Source organism: Sceloporus occidentalis, unplaced genomic scaffold (genome assembly GCF_023333645.1).
Source record: "Sceloporus occidentalis isolate IW3139 unplaced genomic scaffold, rSceOcc1.0.p SCAF_34, whole genome shotgun sequence".
Classification (NCBI taxonomy): domain Eukaryota; kingdom Metazoa; phylum Chordata; class Lepidosauria; order Squamata; family Phrynosomatidae; genus Sceloporus; species Sceloporus occidentalis.
The window spans coordinates 2,809,662-2,827,598 of record NW_028317014.1 but is presented as its reverse complement, the minus strand read 5'-3'; the positions used below and the strand labels follow the sequence as shown (position 1 = coordinate 2,827,598).

Here is a 17,937-nt window from a genome sequence, read left to right as displayed (position 1 = left end):
CCAGCTGTATTTGCTACTCGTCTTGGATGACAGCAGCTTTCTTGCTGAAAAAAAAATGAGGTATACTTCAACCAGAGCTATTGAATATTGGGAGATTTTAAAGGGACACTCCAGCCATTATTTGCAATTTAATGCAAGTGGTCCTTTTAAATGTTCATGTGATCCGTTTTTCCCTTTAAATGCCCGGCTGCTATAAATCCCTTGCACTGAGGAAACACGTCCAAAAATTAAGCAATATCAGTAATATCAGGCAACCTGGGTGAACATCAGGAGGGACTAAACACTAGTCAGACTTATGGAAACAAACTCTAGGTAGTATTCTCCTTTAACACAGAGTAAAAAAAAAACCCCCAAAAACATTATGATTAATTGCCCGCTCTATAAGTAAAGATATAAAAAATGCCAAATAATCCAGAGTTTTATTTATTTGGTTGGTTAGTGTTGAACACATGAGAATATTCAGATGGGTCACCCGAAAGACTACAGACCTGTGTGGGGCACAAAGAAAAACTTTTTAACAAAATAAAAACTTACCTTCGATAAAGAGGATCAATAGTTATGTGAATGAGACGACACAGAGCTAATGCTATTGATTTGTGCGAAGTGCCGTAGAAAGGGGGCATTTGATCCATAATGTTTTGTGCGTGTTGCCAGTCTCCAATCTTTAAGAGAGCTTCTAATAAACCGAGCTTCTGATTGTCAGGAGGCTGAAATAGATTAGCGGACATTAGTCGGGCTGACCTGTTACCAGCCTACACAATACTTACCACAATACCCAGTCTACTCTATTGTGCCATTATTAGGAATTTAAAATGTACACCGTTCACTTATTCTAGTTGACCAGCAAGAGCATACACAATGGGAAAACCATGACAATGTACCAGAAAGAAATTCCTTATATTTTATAAGGGAGAGAATACTGAAAAGCTTATTTTTTCTATTTTCTAGCCATTCATTTTTTGTTATGAACAAATAAAACGTAACAGGGTTATGCTGAACAATGTATTTAATACTATTTATTAAATACTATTTCATTTATTTAATGTCCTTTGAGTGTTGCCCAGCAAAATATTAATGAACCTCATTGGGATTAGGCTTTATCAACTTCAAGGATAAACTTCAGCATATTAGGTAAACAGAAGTTCAAAATATTTTTCTCTTTTTTTTTTAAATGTCTTAAAAGAAGTTCTTTCAATAGAAAGATTTCCCTCCCTCTTTAGAAAAAGCAGCTCTAGACGCAGAACACAAGTTTGGGCGAATAATTGCCTTTCCAACCACCCTGCAGAGAAGCTTTGTGGTCTGAAGGTTAAGCTCCTGAAAGGGATAAAAGTGTTCCTACATAGGATAGAAACCACCAACTGCTACGACAGACAGCATTCCCAATAATGAGTGAAGAAGAAGAACGAAAGCCTTGATTGATCTATGGATGTTACTGCTTGTGCCTTGCTTTAAGGATCTCTACGCCAATATCCCAAAAATCGGCCATTAAGATTGGGATCTCTTTCTTCACAGTCACAAATCTTGTAATAAAAAAAAAATCTCTATTTGTTAAAGTAAGCTTTACAATGATTTGGCCATAATGTAACTTGGATAAAATTCTGCCTGTCTGTACAGATACAGAAAGCTGCTTGGGCATAATGCATAAGCCTTAAAAAGTGCAGTTGGATGTACGAGAACATTTAATTGGTGTCCAGGCACTCGTGCGAAACATACAGGAAAAGCAGCGCTTACGTTTATCCAGGAATCACCATCAATGTAAGTTTACGTACACAAAAAACCATAGCAAACAAAATAAATGCTACACTCTGGAGTATGGTCTACCTTGTCCTAATCATCACATCAGTCTACGTCCAGGAAATGTGTTATCACCGACGATACCGTCAGTAAGTAAGGGAAGGGGGCAAGTAATTTCATATCTGGACAGGTTTCCTTACACCGTGTGTGAGTAAGGATAGTTTTTCAAGCAATTTAATAAGTTAGCTATGTCTGCTTCATCCCATCTATGGACTTGGTACACTGCTGTACCATCATGGAAGTTGGGACTTAAATTACAGAAACATTGTGAACTGCAAAGTAAGTTCCAAGGCGGTTCTGTAGTGTATACCATAGGACATTAATATGTATATATACTTAGATTAAGATTTATTAAATCAAAGTATGTGCCTTGCCTAGCAAGCCTACTTAGCAGGTTGGAGACATCACAGAACCAATCCCGACGTGAAATGGTTTTCCGCAAAAAATGTAAAGAACATGAAAATAATATCCGTAAAACCAGAGACTACCGGCATTTTAAAAACAATCAAAACGATGCGTCATCAAGTACTAACATCTTTCAACAAGAAGAAAGAAAATGTCTTATCGGTAATCACATTTTAGTGGGTTGGTCTTATAACATTAAATGATTCTCTGTGGCTGATGGCTTGAACCTGGAAAAAGTACCGTTATCTCAGCGACTTGAAGGTGCTTTAGTTTTCTATTTAATTAAAACTTAGTGATACAAAAAAAAGAAAAATCACAATTTCGGTTTTACTGTAACTATAGAGTTCAAAACTATTTCCTCATAGCTGACCCCTCTGTCAGGAAATTAAATTAAAAGGAAGCTCAAACATGTCTGATTTTAGCATGGATCAGTTATTTATTTTTACCCTGCCGCTCAAAACTTATGTTAAACGTGACTCATCTTTAGTATGTTACATGGAAAGAAGAAAAGCAATTGCTTGGTAATTACTTACCTTCTCCACTTTTTCTTCATCTTTATCTTTGTCCTTTTCCTTCTCGTCAGCTTTATCAGAAGACAGGACAACCAATGTTAATTTCCTTACAATTTGCTTCGCTTCTATAACCTCTTTCTTGTGTTCCTCGAGGATGACGCTGTCTGATGGAAGAAGCTAAAAGAGGACAAGATCGCAGACATTACTTCTTCACAAAATGAAGATTATTAATTTTTTTTACAAGCAATTAGATTCCACTTTTTAGTGTGTAAATGATGTTTAAAAACACACACATTCTATTTGTTGCCATTAGTCTTTCACAGGTGCGATCATTACTTGGGTTTTGTTTGCTTAATATATATACACACACACACATATATATATATATATATATATATATATATATATATATATATATATATTATATATATATTATATATATAATATTGGCTCGGATATAGGCCGCCCCCGTATATAGGCCGCCCCCTAAAAGTTTGGTGTTTTTTTAAAGAAAGTTTTTTTCTTTAAAAAAGCACCAAAAAAACATGCTGCCACTCTGTCTCCCCCCCCCCCCCCCCCGAGATATGCTGCCACTGTCGTCCCCCCCCCCCCCCCTTACCAGAGGAGACTCCCGGGTGTCTTGCGGGGCCGGCAGGGGACATCTACGCAATACGCGTACACAACTTCCGGTGCCGGCACTCAGCTGATGTGTCGGCACCGGAAGTTGTATACACGTATTGCGTAGATGTCCCCCGCCGGCCCCGCAAGACACCCGGGAGTCTCCTCTGGTAAGTCTTGGGGGCAGAGGTAAAACGCATCGTGCGGACGGTCACCGGCTGCGGCGATGCGGGTAAACAACCTCCGCAGCCGGTGACCGTCCGCACGATGCGCTTAGACAACCTCCCGTGCCGGCACCACGCCCCCCCCCCCGTGGAAAGTGCTGGCAGGGGAGGCTGTCTAAGCGTATCGGGGGAGGAGGATGCAGGTCCCCTGCACCGCTGTGGGGGATCTGTATCCTAACCCTGCCCAGCGCCCGGGCGCTAGACCCCGAAAATAGGCCGCACCCCCACTTTAAAGACTTAAAGTGGAGGAAAAAAGTGCGGCCTATATTCGAGCCAATACGGTATACATATATATTGTGTGTGTATATATAATTTACATGCAGTCCAAATAGCTTTTCTCTCAAACATTATGAAAACGTCTGGAAACTTCCAAGGTGTAGCCGATGTCGAACACCCAATGATCCAGAGGATCAATGTGGCTTTTGATCCTTGGAAGGACGAAAGTAGCTTGATTTAAACCTCGAAGTGTTTACGTTGTGGTAACCAGAACTTATCACCTGAGGCATGATTTTTATCAAATAAATCTATGCTGGGGAAGGGAATACCATACAGTCTAACCTTGGAAACAGAATAAGCTGACCAAGATTTTAGCCAGCACGTTCTTTGAACCACAGCAGTTAAGCCAAAAGTTATTGCCGCCATAAGGATGGATTCAATAGCCAAGTCTCAAAGAAAATCCACAGCAGCTGAGACATCTGTAAGAGTATCGCTGACCTCCTCTTAGGGATAGATCATCCGCCACCTGCTGTAGCCACAGCTTTATAGAACAGAATAAAGATGCAGAAGTAATAGCCAGACGGAAACCAGCCACAGCTCATTCAAGCCCTTTCCTGACAGCCCTTTCAGCCTTCCTGTTCACGGGGTCAGAGAAACCAGAGGCGCCTTCCTGTATCTATTTGTGGCTTTGTCCACCACAGCATCAACCCTAGAGGAGGGTGACAACTCCTCTATAAAGGGAAAACAGACATTTAACGCTGCTGGAATTGCAGTTTCTTTTCAGGATTCCACTGATCCAAAACCATGGACTTGGGCACTCTGGCACAGCAAAAGTTCTATGCCGTTTAGAATAGGTAGCAAAGAACCCATTCTTACCTCCTACTTCATCAGGTATCTCTAAAGACATCCTGATGACTGAAATAAGGTCCTCATTTGACAAGAAGGTTTCACAAGACAGACCTTCATGCTCAGGAGGAAGAGGCTGGATCCAGATTATGGACGAAATCCCTTGAAGTAGATGTGGTCATGGCTGGAAAAGCTGGAATCTGGCACCTAAAATTGCTCAAAAGTATTCTGGAGCTCAGAAGGAAGCCATTTAAAAAATTCACAGCCAGTATCCTCAGGATCTCAAACAGGAAGGACATGCTTTGAAACACACTGAACATGGAACATGCCAAAGTACTTAAGACTTTGAGGCAGCTTTCCTAAAAATCTCTAATGTGGCTGACAAGCAAGTTGAGGTAATACAGGAAAAAAAAATATAAAAATAAACTTCACTCCTGCATTCACAACCTCGAGAGAACACAGACAGACATCACGCATGCCATTTAAACAACGTCACAATCAGACGCACTGAGGATCCAGGTTGCCCAGAATCTACCAAAGCAGAAGACTGCCAGCAAAAGTGAACAGGTCAGCCAATGCCTACCACGTGAGGAACAAAGATACAAGTAATAGAGGTGAGTAGTTCCCACCCAAGGGCGCTCACTTCCATCAGAAACAAGGCTCCAATGCTAGCCAGCTGCTCGATTTACCAAGAGGATGCGGTGCACTAGGGATATAGGTCCTCCGATGGGCCCAGGAAAAGAGGGGGGCAAAGAAATAACCCTCCTACCGGCAGTAGGGGAAGGAAAGAAAACACTGAGGGGGAGATGGTTTAATTGATTTCCTGCCCTACCCGGATGGAGCTAAAACTCACTATTTAGTGCTGCTCAGTTGAGTCTTCACAATGCATAGACGTCAACAAGAACTTCAAAATTTCACCTACAAACTAAAGCTTTTTTGAAAGAACCGCATTATATAAGACGTGTAAAATAATTAGGACCAATATTACTTGCATTTCAGCAATATAAACACTAAACCAGCATGCCAGGTAGCACAAGTTAAATCATACAGGCACCTAGCCACTATATTTTTTTTATTCCAACTGCTTACTATGAAAGTGTAAATACTATAAATGATGCATTTTAATGCAGGCTACCAAATCTATTATTCTGTACATTAAACAAAGGCAGGGCTGATATATTTACAGAGCTTGGAAGTGATGAATGGCAATCTAGAGACCTCTGCAGGCTGAAACCAATTCCCCATGACAGCATACAGAGCTGGATAGGCTGGTCAACTAAATACTTCCAGAGTAACATGGACGTCAAAGTACGTGTTGCAGATTTTGGGGAATGACAGGCGAATTTAAAGTTACCTTGAAAGATAAATGCAATATATTTAGGCTAATAAACTTACATGTACATATAGATCTTCCAATTCAATGAGATTTTGCTGTAAAAGAACTGCTGCGACCCTGTACAAGGATGAAGGAGTCTCTCCATTAGGCTCCTGCAAAACATAATTGTTTAAAGTAACTAAAGAAAGAAAAACCCACAACCCCAATGCAACACGAATGCCTTGGAAATAAAATCTCTGTCATACTTTACCTGGTAAAACTTGAATTTAAACCCAAGGATGTGACACAGTGTTTGATGTTCGCACATACACATGTAAGATTCTAATAACGATACAAAAAAATCGTCGTGCTCCGGTCGACATTCATAAACCTCTAAGATAATATCCAGTACTCTGTTTGGATCCAGGTTGAAGCATCCTAAAAATATGAACACATTTTGTTTTAGCGACACATGAACAATGGAACGAGTGTACACAATATAAAGATACTAAAAAGAAAAAGGCCGAGTACCGCCTAGACAAAAAGTATAAGAAATAGGTCAGACATGAACGTTATTGTGGTTTCGCTTGTTCGAGACAGACACCTGCACAGGCAAGCTCAATAATGATGTTAATGCTTTTGTGATCCCCACTGCTGTTGCTCACTGAGCGTTCAGCAATGAAGGTTCTACAGCTCTACATTGACAGTCAAAGTAAATGCAATCGACCTGTAGTGTGTGAAATATGTAATATTTTTAACATTTTGTCTGTAGCAGTATTGCCCATTTTCCATTTCGGCCGTTACAACATCCCCAATTGCGCACACACAAAAAAAAAAAAAAAAAAGATTAAAAACATACTATTACATACAAAGGTAGTTTGGGTCATGTCCAATAACAGTAAGTCCTTAGGGCTTCAAGGGGGTCAATAAAGCCAATAACAAAATGTTCTCAGTCTGCCATAACATAAATACACAGAGACAGTAATAGGCAATTATAGACACTTCCACAAGACTTTGGAGCGTTTCTGCCCGTTCATCCAGTAGAGCATTTGCGAGGTCAGGCACTGATGTTGGACGAGAAGGCCTGGCTCTCAATCTCTGTTCCGGTTGATCAAAAAGGTTTTCGATGAGGTTGAGGTCAACGCTCTGTGCAGGCCAAGTTCTTTGTATGCCCTTTTCCATTCCAGCATGACTGTGCCCCAGTGCACAAAAGCAAGGTCCATAAAGACATGGTTGAACGAGTTTGATGTGGGAGAACCTGACCTCAACCCCATCGAACACTTTTGGGATGAACTGGAGGTTGCAAGCCAGCTCTTCTTGTCCAACCTCAGTGCCCGACCTCAAACGCTCTACTGAAAACACGGGTGAAAATTCCCACAGAAAAAAATACTCCAAAATCTTGTGGAAAGCACTGCTGGAAGAGTGGAAGCTGATGTAGATGGAAAGAAGGGGGGGGGGGGGCACTACATATTAATGTCCTTAGAATGCATGTCAAAGTACCTGTTGGTGTAATGATCAGGTGTCCATATAGTGTGTATATATGTATAGTCAATTTCTTATGGCATATACATATTAAAGAATAATTGAACCACACTTTGCATAATTTTTAGACGATTATCAGACAAGTAATGTGAAAAGTCGCATTAAAACATCTACATTGACATGTAAGTCAGACAGGAAGAAGCAATTAGAAGCAGCTTACTGTGCATCTCTTACCAATTAAAGATTTGATGTTTTCTAGGATTAGGTCACTTGTTATGCCTCTTGATAGATCTTGCCCAAGCTCTGCGATAAGCTTGGCATACCCTTCATTCTCTTCTCGTAATAAATTAAATTTCTGCTGTTTATAACTGGAATTTGGAAGAAGAAAAAAAACGTAATGCGGCAACCGAAATCAAGTCGTCATACTTTAAACAAAGAAAAATAAAATGACACGCTTTTATTACGGAGAACAATTCTCATCAAACATAACACCCCAAACACATACTGTTCAAGCACTTTGACGAGTTACAAACACTACTATGAAGTGGCTCTTGGACTGCATCACTGACTATTCAGTTTAGTGTGAAGAAGTTCGATTTACTTCCACTTATGTACAGTCTTTATACACTGACATAAAAGTTATTTCAGAGATTTTCACACTGTACCACACACAAACTAACAAATCCGCTGATCACTTAAGCAACGTTACTTTTTTTTATCTCAAGCATATTTAATGGTGCTTGGTAATGCATTCTTTTTGTATTGCTAATGCTGATAGCACCAGTGACATTAATGTCAAACTCAAAAATCTTTCTGCATCGTTAACGTCACTTTAGCGTAGGCAAGAACGGCATGCATCTGATCGTGGATAAAACAGCTATAAGAGACACCAGTATATAGTTTATTATACACTGAGGAATGATTACTATTACTTTAGCCTCAAAATTCGAAGGTCTTTATTTGTTTTATTATTATTTATGATTTGGTTGTCATTGGGCAAAGGACCTTCTTGACCTGGCACCTATAGTTATATTTGATGATGCTCTTACAGTGACAGGGTGACCTTGTGTGGAAGGACAAAATATCCTTCTAAAAAGTTATATTAAACCAATTTTAAACCCCTGAAGCCACATTGAGTACTGGAAGTAAAGTGTAAATAAAATGAAAAGCCCATTTAGGAAATAACAGCATCTACTTTAAAGACTTACAAAAGTTTGGTCTTTATTTTTACAGATTTCTGATTGAACTGTTGAGACTGTTTGATGAGACCCAATGATTCCAGTGTTTCAGGGTCCAGGCGCTCCTTCAGGATTGTGTCGGATACTAGATACTGGAAGACGAAACACAAAAAGGTGAATGGACGGAAGCACAAACCTAGTGCAATTTAATAGCAGAGAATTCTCTAAATGCAAATCAAATTGCCCAAACGTCTAAAAATCTATATTTGAGCCTAATGGCATTATGCACATCAGTGGGGACAAGCATTATTCGCTAAATGGTGAGCTGCAGTTAGATGTCTAGGGTTAAATTACTAGGGTTGTTCCTTTTATAAGTTGTTAAATTAAAATTCAAGTAACACCAAAGGTTTGTCAGCCAACAAATAACCTTCCAGTGGGCCCATAATATACATGTAAAAACAAATCGCCCATTAGAAAACGTCACACTTTCCTTTACATGCAAAACAAAGATATGCTCTTTTTTTCTTCCTAAAAATACATTTAAAATTTCTATTTATTTTTATCGTTTTAGAATATTGTTCTTTGATGTTTTTCATTAAAAAAAAAAAAAAGGAGCACAAATATTAGCACATTTATCAAATAACTAGATTAAAAATCTTACCAAGCATGACAACACTAATTGTGTAAAATGGTCTCGTTTACATTTTTCTTCCAAACCGCTGGTTTCGATATCTAATTAAATAGGGTGAAAAACAGTCTGCTTTAGTAATACGTTTTGGGAAGTCAAACGGCAAATATTAGGACTTTAGACCCCTTCTAGAAGTGCATGTAACACTTAGCTCTAATAGATTTCCTTCACAAAGTTTAAAAACGATTTAATTACTATTTAATCCGTCGTTAATGTTAATTATTTCAAGTAACTGAACCAACAATAGTTGAATACAGAAATACCGAACATCACAAAACTTACCCAAAATAGAAAAAACATCTGCTAATATTGAAGGCATGTCATCTCGGAGGTCCTTAAAAAGAAAAATGATCAATTTACAGAGGGCATTAAAGGGCTAACATTGTAACATCACAACCTCCCATTCTCTATCAGTATATGTCTTATGCATGTTCAGGTTATTGTTCATTTTGCATACTGTCAGTTTTAACATTATTAGTGCTGTATTCTCCCTTGTGATAACACTACTGAATCTGCTGGCCCTCCGCAAACAAAATGTAACTGTAATTAAAGATAATTGTAATATAACGGGAAAGTGGAAATTAGCATATTATTAAATATCACCATAAGAGTATTTCAAAAGGCAATAGATGTAAGCATGGACAAATTAACTACTCTAACATACCATACATATACAACTGTCCAGAAAATGTAGAACTGTGGATATCTATTTACACTATTCTTTTCTCTTGCTTTAGTTTATTAGTTTTCCCCTTTTTGGTGTTAAAAGAAAATCTCACTGTATATTTTTGTTCATGATAAGCGAATTAGTTAATAAAATAAAGCATGTTTATGAGAACTATTTCTGCGTGTCTACATATTCAGGTTGATAACGCTTGAAAAGATTAATGAAGGGGATAAACAATACTTTTCATGGTCAGCCAATAATTGGGGGAGGGAGGCATTTCTAGAATATTGTGGGAACGTGAAAATCTTTAACAGCCTATGAGCATCAGTTACAGACCTCCGACACTCAAATGGTATATAAAAACATTGAAACATTTATAACCAACTGCTAAAAGTCTTCCAGGGACTAAAAAGGGTGATCTAAAATAAACTTACTATGACATCTGCGAGAACTCCGGACGCTTGGTCCTGCTTTAGACTTCCCTTTACGACGTGGCACGCGAGTTCATAGAGCATCTGCTGAATTTCTATGATCAAAGAGGAAAATAATACATTCATGAGAACTGAAATAACATTGCGTTTAATACAGTGCCGAGAATACCTATAGGTGGACTACGGTGATCAAGAATTCCATCCCTTTCTTTATATATTATACACACACATTTACAGTATATCACAAATGTGAATAAACCCCTCACTTTTTTGTATTATCTTTTCATGTGACAACACTGAAGAAATGACTCTCTGCTACAATGTAAAGTAGTGAGTATGCAGCCTGTATAACAGTGTACATTTTCTGTCCCCTCAAAATAACAACACCTTTCAACCTCCGCAGCAATGCTGGCAGCACTCAGACATCTATTTCCCAAAGACAACCTCTGGATATGACGCTGAGCACGTGCACTCAACTTCTTTGGTCGACGATGGCGAGGCCTGTTCTTCTTATAGCCTAGGCCATCTTTATGTAGAGCAACAATTCTTTTTTTCACATCCTCAGAGAGTTCTTTGCCATGAGGTGCCATGTTGAACTTCCAGTGACCAGTAAGAGAGCGTGAGAGCGATACCACAGCTGCTCCCCATTCACACCTGAGACCTTGTAACACTAACGAGTCACATGACACCGGGGAGGGGAACTGGCTAATTGGGCCCAAATTGGACTCACTTTTGTTGCCAAGGTTTAGACATTAATGGCTGTGTGTTGAGTTATTTTGAGGGGACAGCAAATTTACACTGTTATACGGGCTGTACACTCACTACTTTACATTGTAGCAGAGTGTCATTTCTTCAGAGATGTCACATGAAAAGATATAAAATATTTACAAAAATGTGAGGGGTGTACTCACTTTTGTGAGATACTGTGTGTGTAATACAGGGGTCGACAAATCCCAGGCGCCAGGTCGCCATGGCGACAGAGAATTTTGTCCTGGCGCCTAGGTTTTGTCAGCCTCTTACAGCCATAAAAAAATGTGGCTGTAAGAGGCTGAGTAACCACACGGGGGCGCTGCTGCTGCTGTCTGCCAAGGAGTCTGGGCAGACAGCACAGCCACTCAGAGCCCGCCCCCGAGCCTGAGATCCCTCCCACGGAGTGATCCTGTAGGCTGAAACCGCGGTTGCTGCAAAACCAGCAATCGTGTTATCAGCTGCCACAGGCAGCTTCAGGGAAGGGGGTTGTGTGTTGATTGGTTCCCCACACAAGTGTGGGGACCTGACCCAACACCCCCCTGCTGCCTGATCGCTCCATGAGAGCGACAGTGCAGCGTTAACCCCTTCAATGCCGCGGTCGCGGCATTTAGGGGTTAATTCCCGTTTTGTACGGGGCTCTGCTGCTGGTGGTCTGCCTGGAAGCCCAGGCAGACCAGCAACAGCAAAAACGAGCCCCCACAAGCCCTTTGATGATTCCTGTAGGCATGGAAGCCTACAGCAGTCATCAGAGACTCCCCCCAGCAATGGCTGGTCTATAGACCAGCAATTGAGTCCCAGAGGCAGCTTCAGGGACAGGGGAGAAGGTTCTTTGGTCTCCACATGAGTGTGGGGAGCAGCCCCAACACCCCCCTGCTGCCTGATCGCTCCATGAGAGCGACAGTGCAGCGTTAACCCCTTCAATGCCACACTTGTGTATGACACATTCGAGGCATTGCAGGGGTTAACATTTTTCCCCACAAGCTTGTGGGGACTAAATATCAGTCAATGCTGTGCTCCAATGGAACATCAGCATCGAAAGAGTTAAAAAAATAATAATAATAATAATAAAAAAAAAAAAACAGCACTGACTCAAACGCTGTGAGTTTAGCAAGTGGGCTGATGATGATCCGATCACTCCTGACCAACTGTTAGTTTAAAAAAAATCCTGGCTCCTAACTTTTTTACCTGGCGCCTAGATTCACAACAAATTTGTCAAGCCCTGGTGTAATATATATATATATATATATATATATATATATATATATATATATATATATATATATATATATATATATTAGGGCTGAAACAACGAATCGATAAAATCGATAATAATCGATAACGGAAATCGTTGTCGACGATTTCCGTTATCGATTAATCGAGTGATCGATTCGTTGTTGGAGCACTCGGCTCCTTTTACTTACCTCCGCGAGCGTTCCCGGCTTCCGCTACACGCGCCTTCTTTTAGTTGCGGTTCGCTCTGTGCGAGTGGCTCCGTTCGCACAGAGCGATTCGCGGGGGTGGGGGTGGGGTTTCAGGGCAGAGTGGGGGTGGGGGGGGGGCAGGCCAGGGTAGGAGACTGAGTGCAGGGCAGGGTGGGGGTGGGGATGCAGGGCAGGGTGTGAGTGTGGGGGCAGGGCAGGAGACTGGGTGCAGGGCAGAGTGTGAGTGTGGGTGCAGAGCAGAGTGGGTGCAGGGTGTGAGTGTGGGGGCAGGGCAGAATGTGGGGGCAGGGCAGAATGTGGGGGCAGGGCTGGGTGCAGGGCAGAGTTGAAGACTGGGTGCAGGGGCACAGTGCAAAGTGCCAGGGCTGGGTGCAAAGTGCCAGGGCTGGGTGCAAAGTTCTGGGTGCAAAGTGCCAGGGCTGGGTGCAAAGTGCTGGGTGCAAAGTGCCAGGGCTGGGTGCAAAGTGCTGGGTGCAAAGTGCCAGGGCTGGGTGCAAAGTGCCGGGTGCAAAGTGCCAGGGCTGGGTGCAAAGTTCTGGGTGCAAAGTGCCAGGGCTGGGTGCAAAGTGCTGGGTGCAAAGTGCCAGGGCTGGGGCAAAGTGCCGGGTGCAAAGTTTCTTGAACAGTAATAGTCCACCTCTTTTCAGAATGTTTGGGGTTATTTTGTTTCATAAATATTGTGTTTGGGTTTTTGTACTTTGAAAATATTGGTTTTTTATTACATCATAACAAAATAAGAATGTTAATGTAAATTTTAAGTTGTTTTTTAACATCCAGTTCATTAAATTATTTTAAATAAACAAAAAATTTGCATATTGTTTTTTTTATCCGATTAATCGAAAAAATAATCGGCCAACTAATCGATTATTAAAATAATCGTTAGTTGCAGTCCTAATATATATATATATATATATATATATATGGATTATAGATTCTTTATTTAAATTTGATAAATATATTTATTGATGTGGTTCCATGACAATGGGCTGGGATGATAAACCTGAAGTATCATCTTACAGATGAGTTTGCAAAAAGTAAAACTCTGAGGCAGGAGGAGTCAACTTTGAAACAAACCTCAAGTCTCTCTCAAAAACACACTCTCTCTCTCAAGGTCAGTCCTTTGTTTTCAGTACACTGGCATTAAGTCATTGCAAAGCTCACCAAGACACGCAGCCTGCATTTGTAAAATTATTTTATTACTCGGTGAACCTAAAATGCAGTGTATCTAGAGGTATCATGCTTGAAATAAAAGTACAGCTTATTCAGAAAATAACTAAATTTGCTTTTTAAAACTTTATTTTTTGTTGCAAATGGAACAAGGTCTGTATATGTTAAGAACATTTCAACTATACATGAAAACAGGTACCCCCCCCTTTCCCTCCAATAAAACAAATTAAATGAAGAAACCATCAACACAAAAAAACAAAAGATCTCCTGTAATCCTGCTCCATGGATTGGACGGGGAGAGCGATCACAATCGCCCAATCAGATTTGCACCATAGCACTAATTGCAAATGAAAAAGTGAAGTAACTGGCATTATTTTTGTGGACAGATCTTTCATAAAGGCCTTTATGTAATATAGTTTGAATGCCATGTCATAAACATATTATCATTGTAATAAAGAAGATATTCCACACTCCATTTTGATTCAATGTTCCCAGGAAAAAAAAATAAAAAAATATATATATATATATATATATATATAAAAAAAAAAAAAAAAAAAAAAGACACCCTAAAAAAAAGCCTTTGGGGAAAAAAAAACCATGCAGAACCGCCCCCCACTCTCATATCCTCGCCTCGCTTTGTCTAATTGAGTATCACCAAGTACAGCTTAATCTGTGTGACAGATTGTTCCATCCCAACACACTTACCAATAATCAATAATTAGGAAGCCTTCAGATAAAATGCATTTATCATCAGGCAGTACTTGACTGCTCAGTTGGTCTTTATTGAGAAATATATTTTTTTTTTTGATTATCCGCCTGTTTTCTCTGTGTTCCTCTTTTTTTCCCCCTCAGATCTATTCATGATGAAGAGCCAACACCAAGAGTTTGGCTAGTCAAGTATACCCATTGTACAGCGCTACAGAATTTGATAGCGCTATATAAAACAATAATAATTATAACACAGTTAAGTTATGTATGCAAAGGAAGAGATTTCAAGCCACAACTGCCGGCTTAGTGAATACAGCTCACTGTTATATCTAAGTATCTTTTGAGATACACCACCACTTGGACTACAAGCAACTCTTTAGTATGGGTTTTGATGAAGATTGTTCAGGTACTATAAACTCCAACAAATTGTACTCACAATATGAAAATACTACATCACCAGCAGCTATTCTACAGTTAGTGCATCACACGTTTAGGATTTCCAACACATGCTCTATTGGTGCTTGGGTCCTGGCTTAGCTCTTCCCAATATAACGGGAGAGGATACTGAAGTATCAACAATCACATGCCTGATATCATACAAAGGTACAAAAAAGCAAGGCCTGTGTACACGGTTTGTTGCATCTTTAGTTCTAGGTTAACTATTATAGATGAGTGTCATACATTCAACGGACGTTCTAGAGGATTGTCTCGATCAGTTATCACAAAAACACATATCCACAAAGTCAGGTTTGGCAAATGCATTTTTTTTCCTCTTCCGCAACTGAAAACATATACATTGAAACCTATTTTGCGTTAAATCGGTTACTTAAACATGTCATTTATGGCAGTGGCTGACTAAGCTGTGTTTCAAAAGGAGCCATGAGAAGGTTATGAATACAAAATCCAGAAGACATCTTTGTGTCTTTTCACTCTGTTTTAATATATCTTTTAAGTTTTGTTATTAAAGGGGCACTTCAGGCATCATATGTGCTTTAATGCAGAAGACAGTCGAGAGATCCCTTTAAATTTAAGAGGTTACATAGTTATAAAGGCTAAAAACCTTTCAACCTTTCCATATCCGTTTATTTCTTGCTGTTGATACTAAAGAAGGGGAAAAAAAACCCAGTTGTGGCTCTTTCCACATTTGCACAAACTAGGGGGAAAAAAATCCTTCTTGACCCTATAATGGCAGTCAGATCTCTCCTTGGGAGGTCCCCCCTTGCAAATGCATAATCCCCCATGTGTATTTCCCCCTTCTCCATGCAAGAGACATCTTCGGCTGGGGGTGCCAGTGTATGCAATAACGGTTTCTATGTCCCTGTTGCATCTGCTCATACGTTGTACTTCATGCTCTGAATCACACAATATTGAAGTACAACATTGCATTTGAAGCCTTCTTTATTGTATGTCGGGCCACAGCCAGGACGGTGGTGCATCAGGCACAAAGGTACAGGAGGAAAACTAGCTATAAAGCTCTGGCAAAGTCCAATACAGATCACTCACACAAGGGCACATCATATTTGACATGAAAGGGGTTAATTATTAATTACTATTATTTATAATTTTATATGGCACCATCATAGTCAATAACGCTGTACAATGGGATTCTGAAGTTTGTTAACCCACTGCGTGCCGAGCAGATTTAAAACTCACTTGACTTCACCGTGGCATTATGGAAGATTAATTTCCGTGCGATCTGAGGTCCCTTGCCGGTGTTCACACGTGTGGCTCATGATGGGAGAATCATGTTGATGTCAGTGTTCTCGGTACATGTTATAAAGTGGCTTTGACTTTTATTATATGGGATGACACTAGATTAGCGTGTGAGGATCCAGTGAGAAGGTCCTCATTTACGGTTGCACAACATGTGTACCAAATGCGCTTTTTTTTTTTTTTTTTTACTGTGAAAAACTGATTTTTTACATTGTCTGCTCATTCCCTAAATACCAGGCACCAAAGGGGTTAATTAGCTAAAGTACGTTTTAGAATGTACCAATACAGTTAACCCTTTAAATACTGTCCCTAAATATTGTGTCATTATTGATTTAGAATTAATATTAATCACAGTTGCAATATTTAGCAGCACGAGGCGTTAAGAATATTACTAATGACATATTGCGGTGAATTCGGGTGTCCTGATGGATATTATGCTTTTCACAGCAAACACATAATATTTGTTATTACGGTTATAGTTTATAAACAAATCACTGTTTGTTTTAAAGTCCCCCCCCCCTTATATCAGTTAATGGTTAAAAACTTAATAAATGAAAATAAAAACATTCTTTGGCAGGCTCCAAGATCTAACAAATCTGACGACCCCCCCCCCCTCCACATTAACCATTTGCGTCAATTACAGAAGTGAAAGCGTTTGCAGTGCTAACGTCCGTATATTTAACACTCACAGAAAACTGAGATGGATTTTTGACATCTTTGGAATACAAGAATCCCACAAAGAATTTTATGTATATAAAATACTTTTGTAAAGTAATTTAGATAAAAGTAACGAGAGCTATACATATTTGATCTGTCAGTGTGTGGCTGTGCAAAGATATTACAGATCATGTAAAAGACATGGGCTCATACGACCCCATAATGTTATTTTTCATTTCTGCTCGCTTTACAGATTTTCTATTAATATAACTTAATGTGGATCATTTCAATTTCTCTATAGGGACAATCACCCCCCCCCCCCAAATCTATCACTACAGCTTTTCACATTTCTCCAAGTAATAACATTTCTCCAAATAGTCAAAAATAAAATCAAAACATCCATTCATTGTTAATCCTAGAGCTGCTTAGAAAGATTTACTGAATAATTAGAAGAATAAAGATTGTAGGTTACCTTTAAACGTGGCACATTCCTGGCCTTTTTCACTGAGATTGCGGCAACACTGCACACTGTAACAAAATGAGATCACACACGCTGACTTAATACACCGATGATGTATATGGTTTTGTATGCGCTTTTATATCATAAGCAAAAGATAACTTTTAGGAACAACAATTAGATATAAAGGGGAATATTTCAGACCAGTCCCTATAATGACTGCGGAACATCATTCAATATATAATCATTCAATATAATGACTGCGGAACAACTTATCTTCATCCGATGAAAGAAGACAAGTCGAGAACTAAAGAAGAAATAAATCTTAAAGGTCAACTTGCATATGTCGCAGCCAAAGTGTCTGTATAAATTATTAAATAAATATCGTAGGTAGGTAGGGCTCCTTTGGACAAAAAAGAAGTTTATTCACTAAAGGGTGAGATGCCAGGTGGGTTGTAGTTTTAACTCTTTCACTTCACCATTTATTATTCTCTGGTAAGAGACCCTGTATAATGCAATGTGTGAAGAAAGTCCATTGATTTAACTATGCATTATACAGAGGAGGGGGTGGCTTTTCAGGATGTATAAGAGAGGCTCTCCTGCAAATTGCCCCTTTAGTGAATAGGCCGAGCAGTGAGACTTGTCTCATTATATTATAACGTTATAT

General features: G+C 39.6%; 1 protein-coding gene across 1 annotated transcript in view; it reads right to left on the bottom strand.

Moving 5' to 3' along the window:
* Window positions 1-17,937, bottom strand: part of LOC149298134 (THO complex subunit 2-like) — a 48,122-nt gene that overhangs the window by 29,738 nt on the left and 447 nt on the right. Inside the window, exons 2-11 of the mRNA XM_089487629.1 lie at window positions 17,286-17,341; window positions 10,380-10,471; window positions 9,561-9,612; window positions 9,252-9,322; window positions 8,621-8,742; window positions 7,647-7,780; window positions 6,202-6,368; window positions 6,011-6,103; window positions 2,733-2,888; window positions 535-707 (exon numbers count right to left, since the gene is read on the bottom strand). Coding sequence (XP_089343755.1) covers window positions 535-707; window positions 2,733-2,888; window positions 6,011-6,103; window positions 6,202-6,368; window positions 7,647-7,780; window positions 8,621-8,742; window positions 9,252-9,322; window positions 9,561-9,612; window positions 10,380-10,471; window positions 17,286-17,341 — 1,116 coding nt within the window. The remainder of the gene's footprint in view (window positions 1-534; window positions 708-2,732; window positions 2,889-6,010; window positions 6,104-6,201; window positions 6,369-7,646; window positions 7,781-8,620; window positions 8,743-9,251; window positions 9,323-9,560; window positions 9,613-10,379; window positions 10,472-17,285; window positions 17,342-17,937) is intronic.